At 22.9% G+C, this 13,143-nt stretch overlaps 1 protein-coding gene across 1 annotated transcript in view; it reads left to right on the top strand.

Annotated features, from left to right (window-relative positions):
• Positions 1-12,530, top strand: part of LOC129611536 (uncharacterized) — a 121,622-nt gene extending 109,092 nt beyond the window's left edge. Inside the window, exons 7-8 of the mRNA XM_055524729.1 lie at positions 8,229-8,529; positions 11,374-12,530. Of these exons, the coding sequence (XP_055380704.1) occupies positions 8,229-8,529; positions 11,374-11,768 (696 nt within the window). The 3' untranslated portion in view covers positions 11,769-12,530. The remainder of the gene's footprint in view (positions 1-8,228; positions 8,530-11,373) is intronic.
• The last annotated feature ends 613 nt before the right edge of the window (positions 12,531-13,143 follow it).

Here is a 13,143-nt window from a genome sequence, read left to right as displayed (position 1 = left end):
CGATATTATAATTTAATATACATTATTTATATTTGTAAATATATTATGCAAGAAATTTTCATATATTCATAATATTCGATATTAAAAACTAAGAAAAATAAACAATAAATATTAATAATCTTAAAAAATTAATATAAAGAAAAAATTATGGCAGGCTAGTCTATGACTCAATGAGACTATGGCACGACTATCTATGATATCAAGCACTAGACCTATGAGGAGTATAAAAAAAATAAATAAATTTTATATAACAGTATAAATTTTAGCTTTGTAGAACTAAATAACAACTATATAACAAAAATTTGAAACAGCTTTAAATAACTTTGATACAATTTCAACAAACCAATAAAAAATATCGTATTACACCTATATACATATATACATATATTAGAAAAAAAAAATTACTTGAACCGTTTAATAATTTGTGTTTCTCTGAGTTATTAAAAATTTAAAAGTTGATCTGGAGAAACCTTTGTCATAAATCTCTCTTTTTTTTTTTTAAATGATTTGAGAATAAAGTTAGATATACTGATACGTACGGATATATACAACTTACACATTATATACGTTTTACGGTAACTAATATAGTACATACAAAGATCAGAGGGTTTAATGTTGCAACAATATCGTACAAATTATGGAAATAAATTCTTTAGAAGTTTTGCAATAAAAAAAATCATAAGACGGGAAAATGAAGGAAAGTAAGACAAGACAATGAAAGGTTTTCATTTTATTATTTTTTTTTTTTTTTGTAATTTACTAATGAACGGTTGTACCTTTTGTGTAAAATTTACAACTTTTTCACATCAATTATTTTCTCATTCAACATTCTGTTTTTCTTCTTTCGTTTTTGAAAATATTTTTCAACTTTTATTCAACCTCTCGTTTTTTTTCAACTTAACTAAAACTGTTCTGCTTATGTTTTTTATGTTTGTAAAATTACTGTTCCGTCATATTTCATTATTATTTTAAGGTGGTATTGCAAACGAAAAATGTTTGCATCCAAAATTTTCCTTTATTTTTTTTTGTGTTTTTTTAATATATAAGTACCTGAAAGTCTTTCTGTTGTTGTCAGTGTTACGGGTGGTGCGCTGCTACTGTTGCTCCTTTTAAATAAATTTCTTTTACCTTCATTCAGCTTTGTTAAATAGCATATTAAAAGTAAATTTCGACTTTTTATTCTTACAAATTATAAAAGAGAAAAAAATCATCCTTTTTTTAATTTTTCCAAGAGAAGGTTAAACAAAAACAACTGAACAATTTTAACAAAGAGAATTACCACAAAAAAATTGAGAAAAACAAGAAGTAGAAAAAAATGAGTAAAGTCTGCGTCAAAAATAAGAAAATTTGAAAAGAAACGTTAAAATCAGGTACTACCATACGCACATACATACATACATACTCTGGGTACAAAATTCTGTATACAGGGGTACCTATGTGAAAATAGCAATAACAAAAATTTTACCTAAATAAGCAAAAAGGAAATTCATTTTTTTTTCCAAAAAAGAAAAAAAAAATAAATTAAGCAATTAATTTTCTTCACTGAGTTTTAATTGCAAAAGTTTTAATATGTTTCTCAAAGAAAAAATTTCGTTCATTAAACAAAAAAAGCAAATAGCTACATGCATACATATACCAAGTATATAAAAGTATTAAAATTGAAAAAAAAATGTTGTGTTCCATTTCAAAAAACAAACTTTTTTATCGTAGATAATTGCAGAAAAATTACATTTAAATATTTTGGACTTACGCAGCTAAATGCAAAAGATTAAAACCCAATTTAGAAAATTTTATCCTTATTACGCATATTAATTTCTTTTTAAAGGGTTTTTTAAACTTAAATATCATTATAATTTATATTTATGGCATATATGTTAGGTATGCAATTACTTAACAAAGTATGCCCACTTCTTTTGCTTATAATTGTTGTATTCAATTAAAACTCGTTTAAGCTCCAAAATTTTAATTACCTTTGGTATTTCAATGCGTTTATTATATGCATACATTAAAAATTTATGTGAGTTAATTAAAATTTTAAATTATATTGTAATATTTGACGCATGTAATAATAATAAATGAATAATTAAAAAAACGCGAAGAAATATAGTTTGGTGACATGCGATTTCAAAAGCTGTTTAATACGGCTATAGCTTTGATTTGGCTTATAACTGGAACAGACGCATGGATAAACGGACGAACAGACGGACAAATGGCGAACGAATGTACTGGGCAAACGAAGACATCGGACATTTGGATCAGACATCTGACGACCGGAGTCCGATGGTGATCAAAAACTTTATGCTTGTACATATTTATATTTCTGCTGTTTACATCTTAGCGTTATTAACGAAGTGATAAATTTATAATATCCTTTGAACAATCGTTCTTACTTTTAAAAATCATAAATAAAATACTTCAACAACATAAGAATAAGGTATCGTACTTGGCTCTATTAAAAAAAGACGCCTTATGATTTTACTTTACATTTTTCCAAATGTAAGTTGGACATTTAAATAACAAAAGCAGTGCACCTTTTTGAACGATTGTTTTACAATTTTTTTAACCATTGAGGAAAAAAAATTGCTATAAAATACCATTTGCAGTACTCTATTTTTCTTAATAACTCCTAAACCAGGTTAGCTTACATGATGACTCACACACCACATTGAGCCTCAATTAACAAGCTTACCGAAAAAATAGTGTTCTAAAATAGGAGAGCTCTCAAATTTAACATCACCTAGAACATTAAATTTTTTTTAAATAAAAGTTAAAATTTAAAATTTTTCGAATTTTAAAGTGAAGAAACCATTCTACAATAGACCAGGCCCATGGAATAACGAATATTATAGAAAAATGCTTAACAAATAAAGAAATCCACTCTGCCATATTTCTAGACGTAACACAGCCATTCGACAGGGTATGGAACAAAGCCCTTATATTTAAGTTAGGACAAATGATATCATCACCATTTGTAGAAATTTTGGAATCTTACTTAGCTGAGAGATTACTTAGAATTAAACAAGACGCTGAATACATCACGCTAAGAGAAATAAGAGAAGATGTACCTCAAGACAGTATATTGGGCCCACTCATGAGGGTCTAAGTACAGTTTGATACGAAACACCCTGTATATTATAAAATCAATAAATTAGAACTAAGTCATAGTGAAAAACTTAAAAAAGCTTGGTTTCTGATTTATTTTACAAAATTAAATTTCTCCATAAGTTTTGATAAACATGAATTACAATAAATTTCACTTTAAATTGTTTTTAGTAATTTTATTTAATTTTCTAATTCTAAATAATTTTTAATCATTCATTCATTCGGAAGCATATTAACAACCTTATCCAAATTAAATTCATAGCTTCTATATTTGTATATTCTTCGGTACGTTTAAAACATTTTTTTTTTCTCAGAAATCAGTCCAATTAATATTCAAATGTTAATACATACGTATTTAGTTAAATTTTTTACATAAACTTTCAATAATAGAATTACTTTGAAATTCAACTGAAGCACTTTTTGTGCTAATATAATTTTCTGCATTCAGACCCAAAATACATAATATAAAATAAAAAAAAAAATTAAAAAAAGTTGTTTAATAAAAATATTAATTAATTTTGTTTCAATAAAATATTACGATTTTACTCAAATGATCAGGAAAAGTAAAACTGTGAAAAATTTTCCTTAATATTCTTTAAAATTTTAATGACACACATACCTCTGTATAATATAGATAAAAAAGTTTGCAAATCATTAATTAATTTATAAGAGAATATAAGGTTAAAAATTTATCAATACCGAGTGTATTGCCACTAGAGCGCGTAGCAGCTTAAGTAAATAAATATGCATGTGTAATCAGTGAGTGTAACCACAAAACAAATTAATATTTTCTCTGTTCTTTCATTTTATTTATACTGATTTATTTTTATCATGTTGCCTTCTTTTATATTTTGAAATACGTACTTGTTTCCACTTCTTCTTCTCTCAATCAAATATTTCTTCTACCGTTCCCGTATTTTTCATTGTGGGAGAACGAATTATATTTGCCTTTGCCTAGCTGCACTGTTGTATGTAATACATGAATCGCATTTTTATTATACCATTTCTCTCCACAAGCTACATTTTTTATGTTTCCCCGCTCTATTTATATTTTTTACCAGCAAAAAAAATTTTTCTCAGTTTTGCTTTTTAAAATTTTTTTTTTTTTGTGGCCACAAACCAGGTAAAAGTTTGTTTATTCGTTATTCTTTTATTTCATACTTTAACTAGCTTTAAAAACTTACTAAAAATAGTAAAAAAAAGAATTGCAACAGTCAGTTCAAAGCAAAAGTTTGTTCTTTTTAATAGAAGATAAAAGAATTATAGAAAAATGGAAATAAAAACGAAGAGTACGAAATCCATAGGAAAATTCTGAAATTGAAAAAATAAGAAATAAGAGACAGTAAAAAAAGGAGAGTATATTTTTTTTCCAACTTTCCTTTTTCTTTTTTAAATCTACGATTTTGGTTTTTGGTTAAATTCATCCTCCTCATTTTAATCTGAAAGAAAAAAAAAAGAAATTGGAAAAAAAAATTTTTTCTTTTTCATTTCCACAATTTTAAAAATAAACTTCCTTTTGATTTGTTTATGAAAATATAACAGTGAAAATTTACAAAATATTATAAGTACGGTTAACCGAAAGTAATAAAAGTAAAAGCGAATAAGAAGAGGATAGAAGTACGTCGTAAAAATAATTTTAAGTTATTTTTAAGTTATTTAAAGGAAATGAGAAACGGTATTTCACCTAAATGTGCAGTGAATTAAAATATAAAAGGAACCAGTATAATCGAGAGATTCATTCATACTTCCACATTAAGTAAGAAAAATATAAGAAATTATTTTATAGTAAAATGAATCAAGGTGTTTTACAAAAGCTTTAAAAAGTACTTATTTCACACTAGCACCCAGCATTAAAAGATTTTAACCAGTTTCAAGAATGTTTTTTTTTTTTTGTTTTTTTACATTTGTAACATTTTAAAAGATAAAATAAATACAAACATATTAATTCAGTACCATATAATTTATATGTATGTAGATTTCTTAAGGCAACTTAAATGAAACTACCAAATTGAAGTTAAAATAATTAAAAGTAAATTTTTTTACGAATTATGCTAAATATATCAATATATCTTCGTAAAATAAGTTCTGCATAATATATTTGGTGTTGCATTTCTTTCAATATTTTTTAATAATTTTAAATAGATTTTATGGGCAAGCTTTTAGCATATAAGAAAAGTATGGTTTCAAAAAGTGTTTGGATTACTGAACTATTAATTCAATGTCTAGTTGTTTAAATAATAAGTATTGGGCCTATTATACTAATATTATTAATTCAATGTATAACTAAGTGTTTAGGTGAATTCAAAAAGAATCTGGGTGGAATCCATTCATAGTAAGAATTCGTGAAACAATAACAAGGATTATAATAACAAAGATAAGGAAATAATAATTATGAAAAGTAATGGAGGGTTAAAGTTTAACTGTTGTTTGAAAGTTGTTTTAACATAGAAGTTGTCTCTTATTAAAAATATTTTATATAAAAAAGATAAATTATATTCTCAAAATTTTAATTATATCATTTGTTGTCAAAAAATGTGTCAAGTTCTTGAAATTTTATTAATTAATATTACCCTCAAAAAGTGTAAAATCATGAAATCTACCGGAACAGAAAGCTCATTAGTTTTTTAATGAAAAATATTTTTATAAGAAAAAAAGTTTTGTTTTTTTTTTATTAAATAGAATTTTCTGTCTCGTTCTATTGTTCAAAATTTAAATGCCATGACTATATGATGCATGGTGTGGTACAGGTATTTATTTATATATTTATATAATTATTATATATGACATATTTTTTCCGCCAGTTAATCGTAATATACAAAGTATATACCATTCCTTTGGATTTATTAGGAATGAAAATTTTAATTACGAAATTACTACATATTCTTGTAAATTACTTCATATTCTTATAAATTATTGTTCATTACTCAAATTATTCTTGTTCATTACTGCAAATTTTCTAAATTGTATTGAATAATATAAATAAGCATACATATACAAAAATACATAATACTATTAACACATAAATTAATGAGAAATTCAGCAAAAAACGTTGAACAATTTTCTCTCTGCGCTTTGATTTTTGAATGTTTTTGAAATTTCACTCATCCTATAAATATGCAATTTTTTCGCTTTTGACAAGTTTCATAATATTTTAGTAAATAATATTTTTGATTCCCCAACGAAAACTTAAATTTATAATAACTAGTTAAATTAACATTGGAATGCTACGAAAATTTAACTAAAGACAAATAATATCTACAAAAAATTTTTAATTTAATAAAATGAGATAGAACGTGACTTGAAATTTACTAGTAAAATACAGCCTAAAGTAATAATATAATAATAATTTTGTAAAGAATAAATTCCTGTAACACTTAAAATATGAAAAATTACGAAGAAATTCTTCTTTCCGGAATTCAGCGAATAACAATTTTGATTAATTATTTGATTTTTATTTTCATTTTTATTAATTTGTTAGCTATAAACAAATTCAGTGTAATGAAAATGGCAATGATGACGATGATGATGAAATTTAAAAAAGAAAGAGCACGTGTTCAATTAAAATTTAAATTTTTTTCTCTAGGAATTGGAATTTTAAATTGAAGAAAAAAATAACATTAAAAATTTTTGTCAAATAAATTCTTTTCGTAAGATTTTTTTATTAGGAAACTAATTTGAACGGAAATATGCGTATGTAAGATATTAAATAATTGCGACACATGTTCTTATGTTCTTTTAATCCTTGTTAACATACATTTAATAAATTGTATTTACTGTACTTGTTATTAAAAAAAAGGCAACTTTAAATTTAGATTTAAAAATCTTAAGGTTCAATTTAAAAAATGTTTACTCTGGTAAACATATATATGTAAATATTTTGATAATTAATATACATATTATATCCAATGCGACCAATACACCAAGAGAGTAGATCAAAATAATTTCCATTTTTGAATGAAAGTTGTGACTTGTTTGTTGAAAATTAGTTGTGTGAAGAAAATCAATTAAAATTTTTAACTTTGCTGATCCTACATACTCTTCTAACAGTTGACGTTCAAAATTTAAAAATATTGTTGATTCGCTAGAAAAATTCATAAAAAAAAATTAATTATAAGTTTCCATGCATCAGACCGTTCCCACATTTTATATATGTACATATGTCTGTATATGGCGTTCTCGGGTACCATATCATAAAAATTTTTTAACATTTCTATGATTAGAAGATTTTTGAATAGAGGGTGTTTTCTAAATACATTATTTTTTTCGTGCTTTAAGAAAATTATCAGAATTATTATTGCAATGATTATTTAATAATAATTAAATAATAATCTAATGATTATTTTAATTTTGAATTATAGTGTTATCGCTACGATAATTAATAATATAACGTTCTGCAGCTCAAGCAGAAAAATTTTGTTAGTTTTGTGATCATACTTACTTGCTTACATTTAATAATTTTATAATAGAATTTATCATCATGATTCTCTTAATGCAATTCATTAAAAAAGGATTCAATAATTTGAAATTTAAATTACGTTACCAATGTCTTTTCACATTTCTGTTGAATTAACGCTTACATTAGACTTTATAATGCTTCGACAAATAAAAATACTATGAAATCTTCCGAATATTGAAATTCTTAATAATCAAATTTTTATGTACAATTGTATGTTAAAAAATTTTCACACGATTGTCCAAATTCCTGAAAACTTTTTTCCAACACAAAATTTAATTTTGTTTTAGGAAAATTTTATAAATTAAATTTGGGTTTTTCAAAGAAAAATTTTCAAGGAAGATATGAAATTTAATTTTTTCTTTTAAAAATTTACTAAGAATTTTTTTTTATTTTTCATGTCAGATACAAATTTCTGACGTAAAAGATATTTTTTTTATGAAATTAGACGTGTAAAAATTTAATTGTAAAAACCATTGCAAAAAAATGTCATGTCTCGCGATTGTTAGTAAAATATAACAACAACACCACATTCCATTACAAAATAATGCGTATTTTAATAAATTTTAGATAATACAAAGAAATATTTATTATATTTTTATTTACATATATTAATGTTGAAAAAAAAATTTAATTATTAATAATATTTCTTGCCTTTCTATTTTTATTTCAGTTACAACCAACAAGTACAGAAAATATCGACACCATTGATCAATTATTTGTGACAAAAATTAGTATTAAATTACGATTACAAGGAATTCATTTTATATCAAACAATCATATTGGAAATTCTTATTCAAGTTCAAATTTTGGTGGAAATTTTTTAAATTTTATAAATCCTTCAAATAATAATGGTAATAATAATGGTGTTGGAAGTTTAATATTAAGATGTTCATCCAAAATTGATGATTTTTATCAAGATTTTTCTGAAATTGAATTAGGTGGAGTTCAGAAGGATCCAATTCCAGCAAGGGGTAATTATTAATAAATAAATTTTAAATATTTCCTATACTTTGGTATCGTTCATTCGAATTTTTTTTAATTGACATAATTCTTTTGAAAATTAACTCGAATATAAAACTTATGTTGGCATATACTTCTTAATTGCAAATACAAATTTATACATAGAGTATGTAATAATGAATATGAATGAAAATAAAATAATTGTAAAAAAGTCCCACTCCTTCATATACTTAATTAGTGTTAAAAAATAATTAAAGGCAACTAGGTAATATTATCGATGTAAATATTTTAAATTCATTGACTAAATTTAATAATTAAAGTGTTATATTGTATTGCCTCATAAATTTAAATAGTTTAACTAATGTCTAATTAACACATAAACATTTGTTTTTAAAAATTCATTTTTGCAAAATAAACAATAACAGGTGAATTGAAGACTTATGTAAAATTGTAGGTATAATTTACTGATAAATCAAATCAAATGACAATAACGTATAAAATATCTGTTATATGTATATTATTAAACAAATGCAACTGTACTATAATATAACTGTAATGCTTAATAAAAATATAGAATACAAAACGGTATTCATTCAATTCATTAGAAAAACTTAATGTACTCGTAACAAATCCCATAGCTTTAATAGAAATTATAAATAAATTTGATCTATTCATCGAAATCGAATCTGTAACCCACTAAAGTTTTCTTCACAAATAACTTAATTTTAACTTCTTGTTTTTAATTTTTTTTTTTTTATATTTTTTCTTTTTTTATTTTATATTTTTGTATTGTATTGCCCCATAATAAGTAAGAAATAACTAAAGTTTTATCGATTCCATGGAAGTATAAGTTTTTATTCATATCTCATCTAGTAAATGTGTATCCAGTGGGACAATAAAAGCAATATATTCAATTGATTTCTTTTTCTCTTAAATTATATATATATATATATATATATATATATATATATGCGTACATATACATATAATATAAATTTTATTTTGAAAAGTTTTTGTAACATGGGATTTAACTAACTTTAACTCAAGCCATTCATAATACGTACAATCATTAGTTTGTATAGACTATTTAAAATAAAAAAAAAATAATGTTCTGTATACAATGCTACTTTTTGTATGATAGTTGAAAACTAAGTTTTCTTTTAATTATTTATAAGGTCACGTATTCCTTTTATATGTACATATGTATATATAGCTATATGGGAATATAAAAAAATAAAAGTTTATTTTTCTTGGACCTATGAGAATGTATTTACTTATTGTGCGTTTATTAATGTTACTCATATATATATCGGTTAGCATTTTTATTCTATTTGTATATACATATGTATATTATATTATACGTTATATTTTAATATGAAAGGATTTTTCAATACTATTATAATAAATTGTAAGCATTTTAGCAATTAATATTTCAGAAACATGTTTATTAAATTTTCCTTTCAAATATTTCAAAAGTTTCATTCAATTGGTTTCAATTGAAATTCAATAAAATACATACTTTTATAATTATTATATTATATACGTTATGAAAAGTTTTCTAACCCCTTTTCTAATTTTTCTTCCTTATAGTTGTTATTTCATCTTAATTTAATATAAAATATATTTATTATGAAATAAGAAAAAATTAATTTATTGTAATTAATAAATTAGTACGTGTCTATATTTTACATTATATATTTTATGCCTATACATATTAGTAAAACATGTGCTTATACATATTAGTAAAATATGTAAATAGCAATATGTACTCTTTGCGGCTAGTTATTATTAAATTCCAATTGATAACGATTATTCAAAAAATATTAAAATTATTTAGTTTACACTTATCAAATATCATAGTTCTTACATGAAATGTAGAAAGGTAAAAATTGCATTACTATAATTTGAAATAAACAAATCAGAGTAGGTATTTGATTAAGCATTGATTATTCATGCGTTTTAACAATATTTTAACTTATCTTCATTCTTCATTGTAAAATTTATGAGCTTAAATTCAATTAATTTTGTTCTAGTACCATTAAAATTCAATTATTTAACTGTAATGCCATGCTTGCAGAATTGGGAAGGAAAATATTAATTCACCTATAAGATCCCAAATCAAAATGAGAAAAATGTTTACTTCAAATTAATAAAAAAAGTAAAATTTTCAAAATTTTACTCAAAAGAAAGAAAAAAGGAAAAACTGAAAATTATAACTATGTATACATAGTATAAGGGCTTGAAAATAGTGAACCAAAATTTTAGAGACATAAACCAAAAATTGTTATTTTTCAAGCTTTAACCCTAAACAATTTTTGATTGATAAATATTAAAATTCAGTACAAAGTTCACTCAAATTTTTCATTTGCAAAATTTAATTTTCATATATATTTGAAAGGAACAATGTACATAGAATGAAGGTGTTGCCTGAGTATAAATTATCTATATTGTAAAATACAGTTTATGTATATATTTATATATTTTTCGTTTATTTTACCACATTAAAAAATTTCCCTTAATCATAATAATATTGTAACAAAAATCCATTCTGTTGATCTACACAGAAGACTAGATCTTAATCAAACTTTTAATTTGTTTGGTAAAACAAATTTTTATCACAACCAAAAACTGAAACTTATTATATAACCATAATTTTTTGTGGTATGTATATTATATTGTAAATGTTATAATATAATATATATGTATATAAAAATTTTTATATACATATATTGCACGATAATCTAATAAATTTGAATAAAAATTCTTTTATGCTTTTATACAAAAATAATTAATAAACATATTTTATTTTTTTATTTTTTTTATATTTCTCATATTTATTTTATTTTTTTTTTCAGTAACTTCATCATCAGCATCAATACCGAAAAGTTTTCTTTGGCAATTGGAAAAATATTTAACGAATTTATTACCTTCAACAATAAAAAAGGGAAAAACATCGGAAATACCAGTATCAAGATTATCATCACTATCGGTATCCTTATCAAAATCAACATCATATGAAAATCAACTTAATTCATCATTTTTATCAACATCATCACCAACATCATTATTATCGTCATCATCATCTTCATTTACAACAATATACCAATCAACAACAGCAGAATCTAAATCTAAATTCAATGTAGTAAAAGGTGGAGTAATACCAAAATTAACAACTTTCACATTTACAGTAATTAGCTTCAGTTCAACAGTAATTGGTTCACTTAATTTGATCCAGAAAAGCTTAAGATAGCTAAATTAATCCCTCGAAAAGTTGTGCAAATTAAGTAAAAAAGAAAAAAACAAAAATTTATTAAATACCTTTAACTAACTGTAGAAAGAAAATATAAAGAGGAAAACAAAAACAAAAGAAAAAAACAGAAAACCAAAAATAACAAAAAAAAAAAATTATAATAATAATAAAAATATTAGTAAGAAAAGAAAGAAAATAATAAGTTAGATAGAGAAAGAAAATAATTGAGAAGTAATAAGTACGTAATATGCGAAGTATATAGAAAGAGAGATGAGTGCGGATATTGAAATGAATGCTAAAGTGGAAAGTTGTACGAAGAGTGTAGAGAAAACAAATGAAAAAGAAAATTAATAACATCAAAAGTACAAGTATTTTACATACAAAAAATAAAACAACAACAAAAATAAAAATAAAAATGATTTAACAAAGGTGTGTATGATAAACAACAAAACCAACCCAAAACTCTGAGGATGAAATAAATGAATTTTCAATAAAAAATTAACAACAACAAAATTCAAAAGAAAAAATAATAATTAAATTAAATTATATAAAATTAAATATGAATTAAAACAAATTTTTTATCTTAATTTAGTAATTGTTTTTTTTTTTTTTTAATTTTTTTCTAATAATTATTTTAGTTATGCAAATTTAAATAAAATAAAATTATATTTGTTAATAAGTTAAAATTTAAAATAAAATAAAATAAACAAAAAAAGAGAAAAAAATTTATTAAAATAAATGTAATTAATAATAATGAAATTTATATAAGTAAAATACATATGTATATGCACATATTATGTAATATATATATGATTATGTAATAATTCGTATATGTTCAAATTTATGTGTATATATACATATATGTATATGTAATATAAAATAAAAGCTATAAATAGTGTTTAAAGTTTATAAATTATGTTTAAAACAAAACCATAAAAAAAAACAAACACAAAAAAAAAAAAATAAATCCAAATTTAAAAAAATAAGAATAAACAGTGCTGTCCGAAATATTGATTGTCTTTTTAATTATTAGCATTTGAGCAGGTTTGTTTGAAAGTGGTATAAGTCCACTTTTTAAGAAGACTAAGTTGATGATAATTTTGTTGAGCTATAGACACCATCTCTCACAGTTACAATCAAAATTTCAGTAAAGTTCTATTTAGACATAAAATAAACAAATTGTGTTATTATTGCCACTATTTTTTAATTGATTCAAAAGCAAACCCTTAAATATCTAAATATATGGAAAAATGGACACATATCACTTTGAAAAAAACCAGCTCAATTTTATATTTTATAACTGAACTATCATAATTTAATTGGTTAATTGGTTTATAATTGATAGCTAAACTAAATTACAAAACTGGCCATTGCG

The sequence above is a fragment of the Condylostylus longicornis genome, unplaced genomic scaffold (genome assembly GCF_029603195.1).
Source record: "Condylostylus longicornis isolate FDR11 unplaced genomic scaffold, ASM2960319v2 ptg000004l, whole genome shotgun sequence".
Lineage (NCBI taxonomy): Eukaryota > Metazoa > Arthropoda > Insecta > Diptera > Dolichopodidae > Condylostylus > Condylostylus longicornis.
The sequence above is the reverse complement of the archived record's forward strand: the minus strand, read 5'-3'. Positions and strand labels throughout refer to the sequence as shown.